The 20,717-nt window shown below is 39.2% G+C and overlaps 1 protein-coding gene across 1 annotated transcript in view; it reads right to left on the reverse strand.

Annotated features, from left to right (window-relative positions):
* Window positions 1–6,503: 6,503 nt before the first annotated feature.
* The window catches only part of LOC104887121 (protein FORGETTER 1), a 46,273-nt gene continuing 32,059 nt past the window's right edge, over window positions 6,504–20,717 (reverse strand). Inside the window, exons 26-32 of the mRNA XM_010671715.4 lie at window positions 20,625–20,702; window positions 20,419–20,537; window positions 19,183–19,236; window positions 19,002–19,104; window positions 17,482–17,610; window positions 8,652–8,763; window positions 6,504–6,849 (exon numbers count right to left, since the gene is read on the reverse strand). Of these exons, the coding sequence (XP_010670017.2) occupies window positions 6,818–6,849; window positions 8,652–8,763; window positions 17,482–17,610; window positions 19,002–19,104; window positions 19,183–19,236; window positions 20,419–20,537; window positions 20,625–20,702 (627 nt within the window). The 3' untranslated portion in view covers window positions 6,504–6,817. The remainder of the gene's footprint in view (window positions 6,850–8,651; window positions 8,764–17,481; window positions 17,611–19,001; window positions 19,105–19,182; window positions 19,237–20,418; window positions 20,538–20,624; window positions 20,703–20,717) is intronic.

Genomic DNA, 20,717 nt, shown 5'->3' on the forward strand with positions numbered 1-20,717 from the left:
TCAATCACCTCCATGATCTTTTTTTTCAATCATGGTTAATGGTGCTCTTAGGAAAGGAAATAAAAGAGGAGTGTGCTTGGATTTAAAAAAGGGAAAGGCAAAGCTGCCGGAAGGGGGGACGCACAATACAACAGCAAGAGGAGAAAGAGGGAGTAGACGAAGGAGCTCGAAAAAGGAGAACCCGAAGTCGACGAACCAGAGTTCGAACGAGGCATGCAGCAACAGTACGGAACACGAGGCTTTTCGTCTGAGTTTCGGCCATGGTTTCTTATAATTGGGTGATGTTCTATTTTTCTAGGGCTTAGATGAAACCCTATTAGTATTAATTGATTGTTTGGTTTTGTTTGAGAATCAATCTATGGTTTATGATTGCATAACTATTAAGATTATGATTGGGTTTATCATTTTTTGCAATATAGATTGGTGATTATTCTTGTAGAATGATTTATTAGTTTATATTGTTATTAGATTTACACACTTTGTTCTTGTAGTTCAAAAGGTGATGTTATGTAATGGTGTTTCATGATTTGTGATTAAAAAGTTGAATATTTATGCTATGGTTAGATAGGTTGTGTCACCTAATCAATCACAAACCTATTTCGTTTTACGTATTCCCGGCTTGTAGTTTAAGGAGCTTGATGAACCGATTAATTCTCATTCAAATTAAACTATTAGTCTTATTATTAGTGGTGGATTCAACAGTCCTAGATTTCACATTATTGTCTATTTCCCAATTCAATTTTGTTATTGTCAAGTTTATTTACTTTACTTTAAATTTTAGTTAACTTTAATTAGTTCAAAATCAAATCATTATATCACTATTTAGGATAAAATTAGTAGACGTTATATTTGATATTACCCAACCGTTCCATGTGGATACGATACCCTAATATTTACCACTTACTACTAAGTCTTGTACTTTTGCAAGAATAGGGTTTTATAACTTGTTTAAAATCGATATCAGAAGGTTACCCAGAGAAGAAGGTCGGCCACAAAACGGATGCCCGCCCTTCGCCTAGGAACAAGACTCGTCCAGAAACACAACGTGCACTTCAGTCCCTAGACGAGTGTTAGCTAAAAAAGAAGGCCGGTCTAAAGACTGCTGGTGGGCTTTCCTTCTGAAAAGAGCCTCGTCCTGAAATAGATAAGCCCTAGAGGTTAGGACATCCACCATGGCTACCTACCTCTTAGCTAGAGTCCTTTTACAAGATGGTAGCACGCTCTGGACGAAGGCTTAAAAAAAATTAACCAGAACATTCGTCCTCTTTTCAGAGCAGGTTTTGTTGTACTCCTTCCAAAGAGAGCTGGTAAATTTGGACATGCTGATGTCTCCTGTCCAAGATCTCTTCATGACGGCTTTAGCAGGAGCTATAAAAAAGGAAACACATCATTAGTAGTGCTAAGTTCTTGGATGAAGAATTTTACTTGGGTATAAAGGGTATAACTCTATCTTCGACCGACAGCGGCAACTAAGAAATTGTCAATCCTTAAAAGGAGGAACCCTTAAAGGACGAGTTTTCTGGGGAAAATACTCCGATATTCTGAAGTATTCCACCAGTTCCTCGTCCGAATTGTCGTCCAGCTCTAAAAAAAGATGTTTTTCTTTCGGTGTTGGTAGGCGCCCGGCTAAAGTGGCGATATCTCTTGGCCACTGTCTCGTTCGGCGCTTGCACGAACAGGGATTCTGCCTTCCAAGCGTGCATCTTGAACGTCTTTTCCCAAGACATCAGGAAACCGTGACGGTTGCAGACACTGAACTAGGCTCCTTCTACGGTCTTAGGAACTTTAGATACATAGTGCATCTGAGTGAAAGCCGGCAAGGAAGGAGTAACACTTTTTAAATCACAAATGGCCAAGAAGGTCATGATGTTTTGCCAAGAGTTAGGGGTCAGTTGGTTATAGTCGATGTTGTAATAATGAAGAAACCGGCTAATAAAGGTGTGAAGGGGAAATCTCAACCCCGCATCCAAGGCCAGCCGATAAATGGCAAAATGACCAGACGAGGCACTAACAATGGTATCCTTTCTACTCGGCAGGAGAAAAGAATACCCCGGCATAGGAATAGTCAAGGAGAAGTGTTTAAGGTTCGATCCTACCCGTCCAAGCCAACCGTTGTTGGATAAAATGAACCTAGGGTTAGAAATAGGACCTAGGTGTCGTCTAATCTCCATGGAAGTTATGGAGGGATCGTCCGAGTCATTGGACGGACCAGACTCACTTTCTGCCTCGTTGGTCTCGTCCACTTCCATGGCTTTTTCTGACGGGCTGGCCTCAAAGGTCATTTCAATAAGTCCTTCTTGCTAGACGCTTCCAGGAGAAGAAGTATCTAGTGCCGGACGGGCACTCTGCATTTCGCGTTCCCCATCTTCAGGGATCCTGCCAGTTAACGCCTCCATTTCAGAGCTGGAGGCCGGGAGGTTTACTCCGCGTCTTAGACGAGCAGTTTGCTTGACGCGTGCCAGATTACCCTGCACAGGTAAAGACGGGGTCGTCTGACTTTGTCGTCCATGTCCATAAAAATAAAATGCATGACCAGCCAGAATAGGCCCAACTCGGGAATATGTTGAAGAGGGAAGGCTATTCGTTCTAGTGTTAAGGCCAACTCTTAAGCGGACGAGATTATTCGACGAAGAAGAGGAATCCATTCTTTTGAAAAATGAAAGAAAAAGTAAAGAATTGAGAGAAAGAAGGAGGGGGATACTTGTTGAGTTACTCGGATGGTCGTTGATATTAACAAGTTCTGGACGAGCGCACTCTGTCTCTAGAAATTCAGGAAAAGCGCAGAGTCTCTCTCTAGAAAAAAATCTCTCAAGATGTGAAATGATCCAAGAAAGGACAAAAGATCATATTTATAGGGAGGTAAAAATGACCTCCCCTTCCGGTGAAAATGACTGTTGCACCCAAAAAAACCACTTGAATGTTTACTGGTTGAAACCGGCAAGATGGCGCCTTCACCATTTTTGAAAAGTTAGGGCAGTTCCCTTAAGTTAAAAGAGAATTTTAACCGTCTTGACGCCCAAACGGCAAAAAAACCTCTTTTAGGGGCAAAATGTTGCAGCCTAAAAATCGACGGCTCTAAGTAAGACACGTGGATTCGTCTAGATCAACCACGTGTCTTTTTCCTATTGAAGAAAGTATAGGGCAAAAAGGAGGATTGTTGAAGTACAAAACTACAAATCCCAATTTGGGGAAGTACCAGCCCACCAATCTGGCCTGGCTTGTACTTGGGCCCAGAGTCCCAAAAAGGCACCTGTATAAGGTTGGATGAGATGTACCCTCCAATAAATGCTTGCCACGTGTTATGATTTCATTGCTTAGCCAATCAGGTGCTCCAAAACTAGGGTGACCTCAGGGCACAATAATTATCCCAAACACTATAAATAGTCTTTGAGATCAGGAAAAGGTACTTTTTCAGAGCAGTGTACTGTTACTCTGTCATAATTCTCTCTCTCTCTACTTTCCCTCTCTAAAAGTTTTCTTTACTACTCCTGATACCTGACTTAAGCTTCGGAGGGAGAAATACCACCCAAAGCTCCAGGGTGAGTCCCTTTTTGCAGGTCCGGGAGCGAAGCTCAAGTTCGCGATATTTTGATCAAGGCATTGTTATTGCACAAGTCTCTATTTAAAGAACCTGTTGTGGGTATAGCAAAATATTTACAAGTCTAACACTATGTAATAGCTGCCTCCAAGGTTCGTTATGGAGCCCAGGAATACTACCCCCAAGGTTCGTTATGGAGCGTAGCCGACCGTATCAGGTCAAAAGAGTAACCATCATCCACTCATACCTTACCTAGTTTCTAAATTCAGTTCATAAACTAAGCCGGCAAAACAGTTGCGTATTCATATTATCGAACAATGTTTTCACAATCAACACATTCATAATTATGGCCATAGTACGAACTTATATATCAAAAACAGAATAAAGAAATCCACGCACACATGGGCACAAGTAAATGATTTTACTGAACATAAAAGTTACCGGAACTGCAATCCAATTCCAACAACACAACCTCCTTCATAATTCTGAATGATACTTCAGTCCAAAATCATCCTCCCAGAATCACCTCACAATTATAATGATAATCAATAACCAATTCTCAGTATAGAAATCCTTTACAACCATAATTCCAAACTTATAATCCTAAGTTTTGTAAACTGATTCTACGTATCTTAAAATCATAAAACTAACTTATTGAACGAAACTAACTCAACTTAGCTAAGAAGCTAAATTAAAAAAATGAGAAACTAATTTAGCAAATTCACACATCAAACATCTTAATATTTGTAACAAATACTAATAAATTATACTAACTCACATAAGAATTCATAAAACATAACTCTTTTCCAAAAACAAACAAACACTAACTAAACTCGCCAATCAACTACAAACTACTCCTACGTATTTACTAACTACAACTAGCAACAACGCATCACAACGATGACGTCGAATCAACAACAATAGTAATACCAACAGAAACATTAATACAACAGTAACCACTACAACAAAACAACAACCATCCAATGGCAGTGACGCAACAACTACACCACAACAACCCCAACAACAACAGTATAACAACGACCATCAGGATCAACAACATAACAGCATCAACAACAATTCAAGAACAACAATAGAACAAGAACTACCAACAACGCACAACAACAAGAAGGGAGGAAGAGAATACCGGTGACCCCCATCGAAGACCACCACCAACAACATCAACAACGGCTGCAACGCGCGGCGGCGAGAGCAGCAGTGAAGGAGAGAGAGATAACGCGAACCATCAACAAGGGTTGCACGACCAACCTCCAGCAATCAATAACAGCGAGCAGGGAAGGGGAAAACTGATGTGATTGCGGAAGCTTCAAAATAAAAACAATATAAAAACACTTAAAGATTGAAACTTTATAGGGATAGGCTATATATGTTGCCTCGGGAACTAGATTATCTCTACCTAACCTCGATTAGGAGATGCACAAAAATCACGATTTATGTGTTCTTGGTACGACAACCAATAATCAATGCAAACATGCACTTGACGTTCTTTAATCAAAAGCAAAACCACAACTCTTCTTTTTTTTTAATATGATTCGTGCAATATAGATACTACACGCCTAACATAACAAATCCTACCACACATTAAAGTCCTAACACACACTGACACTAATAACATAAACAACAACTAAGAAGATCAACCATAAGACTCCTATCTAACCTTAACTTAAGCTTCACACTCCTAAGATAAGTATAGCCACGCCTAGGATAATTATAAACATATCCTAGCTAACTTAGACTCCTAACAAGACTCAATGACAAAGGAATTAGACTCCTAAACATAATAGGATTTCTTTATCACTCAAACACCTAAATTAAAGAATGATAAAGCAACTAAAATACAAAGTTTTCTAACATAACTAGGAGTTTTAATCCTACTAGGTTAGGATTTTAAGAGTATCATTCCTACTAGAACTAGGAAAAACACCAATCCTAATAGAACTAGGATTTGTAGGAACTGGCCATTTCACATATGGATAAAAAACAGATCGGGGCGCCCTCAATTGGACGCAATAGCAACCAGCGCAGCAACGGTGCGAGCAGAGGGAAAAGAAAAGTCTGCACAGCTGCGTCGTGGCTCTGATAGGCAAGAACGAGCAGCGACGAAGAGCTAGGCCAAGCGACATCGTGGTCGACCTGCAACATCAACACCGTCGCGCAAGAGGAAAGAGAGAAGTAAGGGGTTTTGGATTTTTTGGTTTCATCCGGAGTGATAGAAAGGGTTTTGGTTGGGGTTTTTGAGTTTTATCTTCAATTGGCCGACCAAGGAAAATGGGAAGTGTAGACTGGCTTTGTTATTTTGCAAAATAACCGACAAAGATGATTTTGGTTTTGGTTTCCATTTTGGGCATAATCCGCAACTAATTATGCTTATAATCCATAATATACCTTAATAATAATAATAATTTCATAAAATTAATTATAAATAGATTACAAATACAACAATATAATTCATACTCCAACTCAAATAACATAAGAATTTTCGAAACATAATTACCTTAATGAATATAATAAGCATTTAATAAACGCTCTTAAAAACAGGACATTACAACAGCATTAATAGATTTTGGAGGGACCATTAATGATTTTTGGAGCCATTAATTTTTTATGGAGAACCGAAAGAACTGAAGAGGTGGAGTTATTAATGGAAAATGGGAATTAGGAAAGGGTGAATTGTGGTCGGTAAGTTTTACACGTGAGAATTTTTCAATGTTTATTTTGGGTAATCAACACATTAATTGGACCCTTATAGTTTTTGAAACCCACTGCAATTGCTCATCCTACTCAGGGTATTGGCCCGACTTGCACAAAACCTCCAAATTAAAAACAACATTAAAAAATCACAATAAATAAAAAAATTAATGCGGATTAGATTTAGACCCAAGAATCTCAAACTACGAGAGGTGGTGATATAATTTTAAAATGATTGAAAGAAAGCTGTAACTCCTGCTTATGAAATGTAACTGCTTGAAGAAGCTTACTATATCATTGATAATCAGAAGCCAAAATCACTGAGCCTAGTTCATCAGTGAGGCCAGCGTTCTGTGCTCTATAATTACACCGAAGCTTTACAAGAATGATGAGATCGCACAGCATGCGTTGAAAAATGATAATACAGATTTGACTAAAAATTGGCGCATCTATATACAACTCCTGAATATTTTTCACGACGTACATCACAATGTGAATTTCTGGCTACCCACGGTTCTGCTGACAGGAAATGTTCTGTCGCGGGATGGAGGACAATAGCTTGCTAGGTATGCATTAGTCATCAATTTCTTGAACCCATGCCAAATCTGCAGTTCATCAGTAAGAATGTAAAATATGAATCTACAATTAGTAAAAGAAAATAGTGTAGCTATAATATTTCCGCCTGATTTAACTACTTTTCAAGCATATATTAACCGAACGGTGTATTGATTCCCACAAATAATTATTAATATTAGCATAGTACTCCCACCGGTTTTTATTAATTTACCCACTTCTTTGAGCACATAATTTTAGGAGAAATAGGTATGTGAGTCATGGAAGGAAAGAGAGTATACATTAGACCAAGAGAAGTAGAATGAGAAAAAGTTATATTAAAGATAATATTGTAAAATTGGTAGGACCATTCCATAAACAAAAAATAGAAATTAAAAAAGTAGTGGATAACCTAATACTCTAAATGACAAACCAAAACACGAAAGTGGGTAAACCAATAAAAAACTGGAGGGAGTATCTTACTTAGTTCTTGACAAACATAAACGAGTCAAACAATATACCGTGTTCATGCTAGGCTTGCTTGCAAATGTACCATCTATTTGAGCCCTAAAAGTAGGTCTTTTAAGACACTCCGTGTATTTTAGGAAAACACTTTCAAGTAAAATATTTAGCCTTGATGCTTAACCAAATGTGCACAGAGGCGGAGTCTTAGCACAAGGCACTTAAGCAAAACAAGTTATAAAGTACGTCAACCTACTCTATTCAACCCCCATGAACTGCGAGCCGAAAACGCTAATTGGTAAATTCAAGTGTTATACTTTTGGGCTAATTTAACAAAACTACATAGCGAATTGTATTCCCATACCCATTCTTGTACCCCGAAACAGGTAATAATGGTTCTTTATGTATAGCAACCATTGATGTAAAGTTTTCAAAGTTATATTGTAAAATTAAGAAATGAAGTACACAAACTTTTCATCCAAAAGAAAGTATAAACTATATGCTAGCCGTCAATGACTAAACTAGTTCCCTTCGGAAGTAAATATGCAAAAAGAAAAGCAGGTGATGGAGTGACTTTAAAAAATAATATATAGAGCTTTAAAACCTTTCTCCATGTTATCTAAGCTGAAGAGACCTTTAAGGGAAAGAAAAACAGCAGAGATTGGTAGTCAAGAAAGTCGATCTTGCAGGCGCTAAGAGAGAATTCAAAATGGATAAGACTACAGACATATAGTTTTGGCAAAGTTAGAATACAAAATGGAATAAAGAGAAGGTAAAGGATAAAAATGACGTCAAAAGAAAATTGGGAAGAGAAGGAAAGGCATTTTAAAGACAAGATAAAGTGGGAATATCCAGTGCACGTAGTCTGGTAATATAGTTCTACCTCCATTTCTTTTTAATCTAAACACTTTATACTTTGACACTATTCGTCTCCACATATATTTTATAAATATCAACTTATTATAATTTTTACTTATAAATAATTAAAGATATTAATGGTCAAAGTTCTGCATTGGCAAGCGTTAAAGTCAAACAGTGTAGATTAAATTGAAACACTTTCAGGGTCTGAAGTCATTGCCGTGTGCATTTGGGAGCCCATTGGTGCACCTAGGTGAAAGCACACTCCTTGACACTTAGTCTCACAAAGCAATGACACACAATTCATACCACCCACAAGAACTAATATACCACTCTCACGATATGACATGAGTTTAATTCCGGGATTTATCATTTATTTGCATTACTCTTAGCCACAATCACTTTCGTATACAAGCATTCTCGTCTAATAGATATAAGAGAATTGTAAGTCCAGTGATTGAGGTGATGATCCATCTAATTGATCTAGTGGAGAGGGAAGGGGTTCAACACATTGGTGACAAGGTGCAAAATTTACCTTCAAGTACAACTTCAACAGCTGCATTTGGAATCAGGAGCCCCACAATTCGTTGGCTATCTGTTGTTGTCTCTATACGCACAACACGAATCCGTCTATGACTCTGACGGGCCTGTTGATTGAGATGGAACAGTTAAGAAAGCATTTGCACAACAAGTAGAGCAGTGGAAAGACATAAGCCAATATGGCAGAAACTATCCAGTCCTTCACATGACATCAAACTGTAAATTAGAAACATTTAGCTTGATAAAAAACCAGAAGCCAGACCGTGAATACATTTAGTAAACTAAGAACCCTAAAGCTCAAGTTACAGAGCTCCAATTGTTTATAACATGTGAGTGATCTTGAAGATATCTTTCTACACTGGATCTTCACAATCGCCTTCATTCACCAATCTAACAATTTTATATTTTTCAGTGAATTAGATACAAAGAAAATAAAGGGACATAAGGACCATTGTTGACACAAAGTAGAAGGCATCATGCAGATTGAAGCAAAATAGGAAACCCGACTAGCCTTGAGCCAATGCAAAAGGAGAGAGGCATTTTTCCGGGATTTATCATTTATTTTTATAGTCGACTATAGCCACCATGATTTCAGATTTTATAAATAGACTAAGCTTCTGGATTCCATAATGCGCATCCTATTCCCATATTATCTCAACAATGCTAAGATTCACAATTTTCACGTTTCTAAAAGAACATTAAAAGGAATTAACTTAAATAGGAGGGTCTATGGAAGAGAGAGAATAGTACAATCCAGTAGTATAAATAGTGTAGTAGAAGGCCACTCAAATGCTTTCTTAGTCTGGGAAACTTTCCTTTAATATCTATCAAAAACTCTATTTTCCTCTCTATTCTATCTTGTGCTACCACATATTCCATTACAGTGGTATCAGAGCCCAATCATGGCACCCACCACAAGCAAAAGAGTCGAGCAGCTAGAAGAGCAGTACGTTGCCATTCGCAGCAACATCTCCACAAAGGTGGCTGCAGCGGTAAGCGTCGCCATAGAAAAGATGCACCTTACCCTTCCCCAAACTTCTTTGTGATTTGGACGCCCTCTTAGTGAGACTAGAGGGAAGAATCACTCGCAGAAGGGAGAACCACGCAGCTTTGGTTGCAACTGTTCAAGAGGGGGAAACAAAGTTCCACCAGGAGATGCAAAACTCCATTGAGAGATCAGGGTTTCCCTGCTTCATCTGGAAGGAGAACGAAACCATGAAGAAGAGCCTGACTTCCAAAAACCTCGAAGATCAGGGTTCAGGAGGGAACCAAGGGGAGAGGATTTATGCGCGGAGTGGGCGCAATGGTGAGGCGATCAAGGACTGATGGGGAAGATGGGTACTACTCCGGCGGGGAAGGGGTAACTGGAAGTATCAAAAGCTTGATATGCCCATCTTTGAAGGAAGTAACCCCGACGGCTAGATCTTAAGGGCGGAAAGATACTTTAAGTTCTATGGGCTACCCGAGGAGGAAAGCCTGGAAGCGGCGGTAGTTGAAATGGACGAGGATGCACTCCTTTGGTATCGGTGGAAACACTGAAGGAAGCCGATAAGAAGGTGAGAGGAGTTGAAATCTCTAATGTTGAGACAACGAACTTGTGGGTTGCCGGAAAAGAAAAGGAGTCACTGGTGGACTACTGTCGAAGCATCATCAAACTCGCCGCTTCTGTGGATGATATTGCCATGGGACCTTTATCAATGGATTGAGTGATGAAATTAAAGATGAGATGAGAGTGATGTACCCTATCATTCTTGATCATGCTATGGACGTAGCAGGTCAAATTGAGGCCAAACAAAAGAATAGGTCCAAGGGAAAATATTTGACCATGGGAAAGAACCCAAATGTTTCCATAGCCTCTTTCAAAGCCCAATCCAACTACTATAACCCATCCTTTGGAAAAAAAGGAAGCCCAACCTAACCCGAACCCACCTAAAACACAAAACCCACAAAATTTCCTAACACCCACCCAAGGCACTAGAGAAATACAAAGATTGACGGACAAGGAGCTGTCATTTGAACGAGAGAGAGGGTTGTGCTTCCATTGCGATGACAAATGGGCGGCAGGCCACCGATGCAGGAGCAAGGAGATGAGCGTTCTAGTGATGCAAGAGGAAAAGGAAGTAGACAGGAAAGAGACCGCAGCGGAGGACTTCGAAGAGAACCCCCCCCCCCCGATTCCAACCGAAATCTCCTTGAACTTGATGGAAGGAATTTTGAATCCACAGACCATGAAGCTGGTCGTAGTTTTGAAGGGCCACAAAGTAGTGATGATGGTAGATCCCAGAACGACACACAATTTCGTGTCCTTGACAGCAGTGGAAAGATTGGGTATTTCAGTGAGCTTGGGGGTTCGGAGTTTCTATAGGCGACGGAGTTTCTGTAGGCGACGGGGGAAGCCATCTAGGGCATAAAAGAGTACAAAGGGGTCAAAATTGAGGTCCAAGAGGTGAGGGGTGTGAGGATTTTTTACCAATTCAGCTTGGGAACTCCGACATCATTTTCGGGGTGCACTGGTTTTCTAACCACGGTGGAGAGAAATTGGAAACTTCAGTTGATGAGGTTCAAGGAGGGTGAAAGAATGGTGACTTGGCAAGGAGATCCTTCGTTGGAACGGTCATAAATCTCCCTACGAGCTATGATCCAGACTTTACAGATTGAAGGCGGGGTTTATTTCGTCGAGCTCAATCACTTATAAGAAGGGATATTAGCACGACAGCAGGCAGGAATGGAGGTTCCAGAATTCTTGGCACCAATATTCTCCCATTATGCGGAGGTTTTTTTTTTCATTTTGCCATCCAAAAAGGGCAGAGAACACGCCATCACACTGAAGTAGGGCCAAGATCCCATTTCAGTGCAACCATATAGACACCCACAAAACCAAAAAGATGAAATAAAAAGGCTGATTCAAGACATGCTCATGGTCAATATAATTCGACTTTCTATCAGCCCCTTTTCAAGCCCAGTTTTGTTGGTTAAGAAGGAGGACGGGTTGTGGAGGCTTTGCGTAGATTATCGGGCCCTAAATCGAGCTACTGTTCCCATTCCTGTAATTGAAGAGTTGTTGGATAAGCTACATGGGTTGAGGATTTTTTCTGAATTAGACTTGAAATCAGGAAATCATAAAATGCGGGTGAGGGAGGACATCTCAAAGACGGCTTTTTGAACCCATGAAGGCCATTACGAGTTCCTCATCATGCCTTTTCGGCTTAGTATCCCCCCCTCTACATTTCAAGCACTCATGAACGAGGTATTTAAACCTTTCCTTCGTAAATTTGTGTTAGTCTTTTTTGACAATATCCTTGTGTATAGCCAAGATGAGAAAACCCACATTGAACACTTAGGGATGGTGTTGCAACTTCTGGCAAACCATGAACTTTATGCCAATGAGGGGAAGTGTGAGCTGGGAAAACTCAAGTAGCATACCTAGGCCATGTGATCTCGGCCAAGGATGTAGCTACGGATTGGGACAAGGTGAGAAGCATGCTCGATTAGACCCAACCAAAAAACCTTTAGGGGTTTTGAGGGTTCCTTGGACTCACGGGGTATTATCGCATGTTTGTCGCCAACTATGTGAAAATGGCATTGCCCTTAACCGCCCAACTCAGGAGAAATGCTTTTGATTGGGGGAGGAAGCCTGTGTGGCCTTTAACGAGCTGAAAAGGGCCATGACAACAGCCTTATTTTGGCTATGCCAAACTTCCAACAACCATTTGTGCGGGAGACCGACGCATCTGGTCACGGGCTAGGATAGTGTTGTTACAAAATTAACCCCCAATTGCCTTCTTCATGTATTGGGAGTAAGGGCAAGGATGAAGTTGATTTTACGAAAAAGAATTAATGGCAATTGTATTTGTTGTTAAAAAATGGTGATACTATTTGACACGAAAGAAATTTCTGATTCGAACCGACCAAAAGAGCCTAAAGTTCCTCATGGAGCAACGGGTAGTAGGGGAAGAATATCAAAAGTGGCTAAGTAAACTTTTGGGGTTTGAATTTGATATTAAATACAACCTGGGAGCATCCAACAAAGTGGCGGATGCTTTGACTCGCAAGTGAACATAAAGTGAGTTGGGTAATGTGGAGAGTATTTGTGGTATCTCATAAAAGAACTCCAAAGGATACTCTCATTCAACGCCTAAGAAAGGAGATCATGGAAGGGCACTCACACCCGGGTTTCACGCTAGTGGGAGAAAAGGTGTTGTACAAAGGACAAGTCCTTGTTCCAGCTTCTTCTGCAATCACTAAGGCTCTCCTACAAAAGACCTACCTTCGGCTCGCAACACAGTGACATTGGGTTGGCATGCGAAAAGAGGTGGCAAAATACATTCAAAACTGCTCTATATGGCAACAACAAAAGGCGTTGAATACCAGCTAGGTTGTTGTAGCCGCTCAAAATTCCAGCCAAGTGTGGGATGAAATCTCCATGGATTTCATAGAAGGGCTCCCCTTCTCACATGGCTACAACTTACAACTTAGTGCTTGTTGTGGTGGACCGACTATGCGAATTTCATTGGGCTCAAACACCCGTTTACCGCCATCACAGTGGCCAAAGAATTTGTCAAGGAAGTGATGAGGTTACATGGGTTCCCAACCTTGATTGTGTCGGATTGGAACAAGGTGTTCCTAAGTATTTTTTGGAGGGAATTATTTCGACTACATGGCACTCAATTGAATAGATCAAAAACCTACCACCCTCAAACGGGCAAATGAAGATAGTTAACAAGAGTTTGGAGACATATATGCAGTGTTATATGGGCATCCATGCCAATGGGAAAAATAGTTGTCTGGTTGAGTAATCCAATGGACTCATTGGATGAACAGTTGCAGCTTCGTGATGCTATGCTGGGGGAATTGAAGCTTGATCTCATAAGAGCAGAACAGAGGCAGAAGAAATGGGCAGACCTCAGGAGGACAGAAGAGGAATTCCATGTAGGAGAATGGGTACTTTTGAAGCTGCAGCCCTGCCGACAATAATCCTTGGCTAGAAGACGCTTTGAGAAGCTTGCTCCCCAATTCTATGGGCCATTCCAGATAATACCGAAGGTAGGAAGTGTAACTTACAAACTGGAGTTACCTGCACAAGCCAAGATCCACCAGGTTTTTCATGTATCTCTACTCAAGCGCATCCAAAGGTCCTTTCCTACTGAGGTTGACCTTCCCCCTGAACTGACAGTTGACATGGAGCTGCATACTGAGCCTGAGGCCCTTCAGAGTCCGTGGCACCAACCCCAGGGAGGTATTGATACAATGGAAGAACCTACCAGAGGAAGCCACATGCAAGGAAGTTGAAGTTGTCAAATAACAGTTCCCCACTTTTCACCTTTGAGGACAAGGTGAGACTTTGGGAGGCAGGTAAGTAACAGAAAATAGTGAGAGGCCCCCAATTAAAGTCAAGTATGTCAGGCGCAAGAGGACACCTGGGCAGCCTCCTAGAAGATCCAATAATTGGGGAATTCTTAGGAGAGAGTGACTGCTGTTGAAAGCTCAAAGGGACACCTCACCAAGGCGGAAGAATAGTACCATTAGGAGCATGTATGAAAGAGAGAAAAAGATCTAGTAGAGAGAGAATAGTACAATCAAGTAGTATAATTACTAGTGAAGTAGTAGAATAAGCAGGTTATGAAAATTGTATTAGAAATCTCTGGTTGTGGGAGTGTGAAAGCCACTCCAATGCTTTCTTAGTCTGAAACTTTCCTTTAATATCTATCAAAAACTCTATCTTTCCTCTCTATTTCTCTTGCACTCTCTATTCTATCTTGTGCTACCACATATTCCGTTACAAGATGGTCATAATTTGAGCCTTTTGTCTCAGTGCCTTAGGCGCAACTAAGTCACATTTGTACATACACTTGTGCAATGTGTCTTGGTGCATCAAGATGTGATAGAGTCCTTGTTTGCAATGCCCCTCAAATTATTCATGAAAATCAGAGTAAATCATAACATAACAGGTTAAAAAGCACTATCAATGGCTACTTTGACTCTCTTTGGTCTTCGTTTTTAAAGGTACATTTTCCTATGAAGTGCTTGTAACCTTGAATTTGTGAGGCAACTGGCATCCAGGTTGATTAAATATCTGCATCGCGGGAAAAAAGTAGGCACACATCTCGTGTACCGTGGCATGCCATTGTATCTGAACTAGAAGCAGCATCAAGGCAGACCATTCTTACGCAAAGCTTGTGCTTATGCCCATGCGCCATGGATCTACCACATGCCCTTTTTACTTTTTATAATCCTCTTTCTTAAAATTCCATCCCAGAATTTCACAAAGAAATCCAGGGCCAAGATTAAAATGTTCATTTGGGCTATATTTTCTTGGTAACCACTATTTAATTAGCAAGAGAATATGTTTTTATCGGGAGACTCTCACTATCTTATGTTGACACCTTTAGAGTTGAAAGAAACATTTTTGTTTTCAAATTGTTATCCATTGTGGATCAAAAGCATAAAGTCTTTCCGACACTCTTAAATCTACTACTCCCTCCGTCCCAAAATATAGTTCCCATTTCCATTTTGGGTGCCGCAAGATATAGTTCTCATTTCCATATTTAGTTCCACAATGTTCCGTAATTTCTCTAGAATTACCTTGTACCGTCATTTATTTGGTTCTTAAATTTTATTTTTTCCTTTGTTTATTCAACCAAAATGTTACAATTAATACTCTTTCACCAATTATTCTCCATTCTCTCCTAAAATCATCTTTTCACATACCATATTTATATAAATAAACAAAAAATCTTTAATATCCCTCTTATATTCTACTTGCATAAATTACCGTGAAAAAAGGGAAATGGGAACTATATTTTGGGACGGAGGGAGTATTTTACTTTCCAATTAGTAAGTTATTGGTCTCAGAGAAAGTTTTTTTTATTAAATTGCGTAATGAATTTAAAATTTAACCAAAGCTCACATTCCCTATCATTTTTTAGTATTTTTCTGAATGATTCAGATTCACAAGGACTTCGCACACATCAAATTTTGTAAAAAAAGCCTTTTATTCATAGATAGGCTTGTCTTGAAGGTAGAAGAATAATCGTGTCATTGTTTTTGAGTAATTGAAAATACATATTTACTGTTACCAGGGTGGATTCTTATGCAAAAGTAGTATTGCTATGACCAAAACTCACAATGGAAACTGAAAACATGGTTGATACTGTGAATGTTCTCAATTATAGAGCACTTTTGATGACGGAGAACTTGCAATCTGGTCATGAGACAAGACGATTGGACCCATAAAGGCAGATGAATTTCGCAAAGTAGCACAAAGGGCCTAGGTGGAATGTGTCAATGCAAGTCAAAGCAGCAATGAAGCCGTTCAACTCTCGCCCCACCAAAAACACGTACCACTTATTCTTCTACTGATCCAGATTTGCTACATTTCAGCCCAGCTTTTCATATTATAAGCTAGAGCTTCATTAGGGATTCATTTACGATTACACTTCTCTTCATACATGTGTAACATATATGTTACTAAAGAGAGATTCTCATTGTGCTGTTCTTGACTTTTCAAGTACTTGAATAGGGTTAAATTGGAATCAAACGCATCCCAAATGCTTCATTGCCCAGTTTCACCAACACAAGCAGAAATGTTTTCTTAGCAAGGGGATTGTATTCGATTTTTTAGGAGGCCGAGAGCCAAATAATGTGAATAGATAAAGGCTGCAACAATTTAGAAAGACTGAAAGTACTGCATTTTCTACCTTGCTGGACAGAAAACAGGCTCAAATTGTAATTCCCCTAAACAATAAAACTCCACAATGCAGGACTACTAATGGCCTTCTAAATAGATATCTTTGATTGTAATAAACAGAAGACAAAGAAATTTGGAGTAGAGTCTTGGTTGATTGTTGTTTTCTGGGAGGAAAGCAAAGTGATGGGGTCCCTTACAGAGCTAGGCCTATCACATGCTTCCCAGTAGGTTGAAGTAGACCCTGGTTTACGAGAAGGGGGGAGGGGTTGGGCTATGAAGTGGGGATAATTTCCTCATAGACTCATATGCTCAAGAAGAGGCTTGAACCTAGGACCTCAATAGCATTATGTAATGGACTCCCTGCACTCAAAAGTGAAAATCAATATTACACAGCAAAACAGCAACAACAAACAAGTACACCAGAAGGTCTGCCCACAAGGTAATGGGGTTTGATTGAAAGCAACGTGAAAGATAAGTTGCGTATTCGAGAGACCCAGTGCTCTCCCACTACTAATTACTCCTTATAAAATTCTTCCACCCCCTCTCTTTCCCTACCCAATTTATACTCCCACTCACTCACTAACTCTGACCTCATCTTTTCCCTCCCTAACAAATTCTGACAGCCACTAATTATTATCTTCCAGAAGATCCTTTTCCTTTCCCCTCTTGTGGCGCCTGCAATACACGTGCTAAATGGATGGCTTGGCTTGACTCATCACATTAGAGCAGTAGCCAAAAAGTCAGGCTAGCCATACTAGCCAACAAACCAAAAAAAAGATCCCAAGTAATAGGAAGATTTGAACATCAGACCAAAAAAGAAGACAAAACCACTACAGCAAAGGCAGATGGAGCCCATATTCGTAAAGCATTCTGGTTCTCACCAAAAGAAAAGGTATTACATACAAAAGAATGATATTGCTCATCCAGTTAAACACATTCAAGAGGGTGCGCATTGAGACAAACAGAATCATCAAGAGCTTATAAGCAAAAAAATAAGTTACTATACACAGTAAGTTACTGTTAGAAAACTATCAGTCAAGCTTGCTATTTTGTGGACTTACTGCATAATGATACAAATTTCATTCACCAGAAGAGGGTTCAGAAGGGAGTTGAAAGATCCAATATGATCCCATGTTACCTGTTTTGATAGGGCTTTTTCAATCGCATTCCAGATTGGGAGGACCAGGCCACCTAAAACATTAACTTCTTGCAGTCTTCTCCCCACAGTACAATAGCTACCAACCTTGCAATTGGGGCCATGCATACACTGCAACACAAAGGAAAAAAAAAAATAATAAAAACACATGCAGCAGCTTCACCATTCATCACTCCTTATCACAGGTAAATGTGTAAATCACTCCCCATAACCGCGTCCAGAATTAGGATGATCCGTATCCATATTTTTTACAAAGCTGTATCGGACACTCGGATCCGTACCCGTATTCGGTACTCGTACCCGTGTCCATGAAACACAGATTGCAGGAATATAAAGAAGTAACACAAAGTAAACATGCATATATAAAATAGTGATTAAGGAATGAAACCATGCCAACTAGCATTTGCAACTAACAATTGTAACAAACTGTGTCAATTACACAAATCAATTTGGCTTCGACAAAGAAACACTACAACGAGAACATCATAACAGACCAAGAAACATCACTCTATTTGTATGGACTCCAAACTTGAAAATGCCTCTAGAACTCCAGTCATTTCTTCTCATCCACAATACCCAAAGGATTGCCTTACCAGCAGCCTAACAAAGATTTTCTTCTTATGACTCCTTATAAAATGAATACACCTGGAGATGATTCATAACAGACATTGCACATCCCAAAAAAAAATAAAAGCATCATAGATTGTCTTACCTGCTATAAAGACAAGGAAAATACACTAGGACAACATTAGGTTTCTGTTTCAGTAATTTTCTAGTGTAAGTTTATTGAAATATGGAGTCCAATAAATGCCTAAAATTTCCCAGAATTTTACCTTTCCAGAAAACTGTAAAGTGGAAAAGAAGTCATAATAGACATGGTCAGAAAGTGTTACACCAAACCCTCTGATCAAAGTATTCTACAACCAAACACCCTCTTACACTGTGATCTCGCACTCAAGTATGAGTATCCGAGACGGGTATGGATCTTAGCAAGTTTTAACTTAGATCCATCATCAAACATTAAAAGGCTAGGGTCAACAAGGATATGCTTTTGAAAACTAGGATGCACATTCAGTTCAGCAAAATGCACATGAAAAAAAGGTGCATAATTAGTACAAAAAATATGCACATTTAGTTACAAAAAAATGCAAACAAATCCTTCTCCTTTTGAGAGTCTTCTCATTTGATCCTATATATACTTCCTCCGCTCCCATTTAATTGCAACACTTTCAGTTTCACGATTACCAATGCACAATTTACACTATTAACATCGTTAGTTATGTTTTAGTAAAAATTATAAAACTTTGATATTAATAAAGTACATATTGAGACGAATACAACAAGATACCACATGACTATTTTTCCATACATATGAAACAGAAAAACTAGTTTTATGGGTGATTGTGAGTAGTGCCAAGACTCGAAGTGTTGCAATTAAATAGAAGCGGAGGAAGTTAACACAATAAGTATTCCTAATGAATATGGACATGCTAAATTTTCACCTGTCTAGATGAAACTTCATACTCGTCTTCCCATCCACTACGAGCCTTATCCAGAGAAGAGATTTTCCTATACTTGTTTCTAAGTTCACTTAAAGGCATTTCCCTGGAACAAAAAAAAATTGACATTGGTGCATAATTGTCAAGGTGCCGTGTAAAACACATGTACAGATTCGAAATATACCTTATTGCCTCCCCAACAGCAGGACGAACTATCTTAAAAAAGCCAGAGGTAGAGCTGAAATACAAAGAAGTTAAGCAGTTTCATTGTACAATAATTATAATCCAAGTTTTGTTGAAGCAGCTCAGAGTCTCAGACTAATAAACAGCTGAAGATAAATCTATTTTATTAACACTAATTTTTCAGCATAACAGCTACGGGAAATAATATGACCTCTCCACACTATGATTGTCATACACTACCTTTAGGATATTTTAATACCATTGTCGATTGTCTTCTATTTCTATTTGCGCAGTTACTGTATTAACTAAAGCTTATTTCTATCGGCTTGTTTTTCCACTTACTAATTAGTATGTGTGAAAAATCGCTTATGATAATCATAGTGAAGCAAAGGGGTCACTAAACTCACATCAGACTGTCGATCACACTTTGACCCTATCTGTATGGGGTAATGAGAACCAGAATGAAATCTAATAATAAGTTAAGAACTCACTTTATCCTTTGGTTATATTTGGCTACACATTTTTTATTGTGTTTGTGTCTCTACTTCAATTTGAAAATTACCCCAAAAACATGTTATTGATTTTCAAAAAATTATATTGAGGGAAAGGGAAAATAAGAAAAAGAAACATCACAACTTATCATGATTTTGCAGATTGAAGATCTCATTCAAGAATGAGATCTTTCTACTTTATTTCCTGGGGTCATAAACAGTAAGACATCTCCATTAGCAACCATATTATATTAAACTTGTAAGATTGGTAATGCTGGATGGTGGATATAAGTCTAATTGGTTTTACCTGTGAGGCAAAGAAAATACAATCAGAAGGCACATAAGAAAATTTGCACTTCAGAAATACTTATTTGGTTTTTCTTTATCTATTTTCATTGCCACTAAATTAGGAATAAATTTAAAGCATTACCAAATGCCCTATTCCACATACAAGATTCTTAGGTACAGCTAAACTGACAATTTTCAGTTTCATTTTGATTCGTTCATTCATCTGTCGAGAACATGCAAGAGGGTCATTTATCTTTCTGATCCTTAATATATCCTCTTGCTTTTCTTTTGCCACTTCCTGTTCATAGTCCCTTTTCCTAAGTCAGCTAAATGGCCTCATTTTTTGCAAGAGTAAGTGTCAAATCCAATTCCAGCTGTTCATTGAATCACTTAACAAATACCCCCACTAAATCAAGAGTCATGTTACTCAGAAAATCCAATAAGATTAAGGTCCATACCCTTCAAAAGCCAAAAGGAAGTGACGTCTTCCAAGCCATTCCCTCTTAGACTCGTAGAATCCATCATGCGCTGAGCCAAGACTTCCCTTTTGCTTCTCATTGAGCAAACTAGAAGCAAACTGCTTTCAACATGGTTAGATGAGACATCAACAATTATTAATAAAACAAATAGACCACATATCATATATATATATAGTCAAAGTTACCTCCCAAGTGACCCCACGATCAAGAGTGAATGTAAACAATACTGTTGGTGCACCGGACATTTGATCCACATGCACAGTCTGAAAGCAACAAAA

The sequence above is a fragment of the Beta vulgaris genome, chromosome 2 (genome assembly GCF_026745355.1).
Source record: "Beta vulgaris subsp. vulgaris cultivar EL10 chromosome 2, EL10.2, whole genome shotgun sequence".
Classification (NCBI taxonomy): domain Eukaryota; kingdom Viridiplantae; phylum Streptophyta; class Magnoliopsida; order Caryophyllales; family Amaranthaceae; genus Beta; species Beta vulgaris.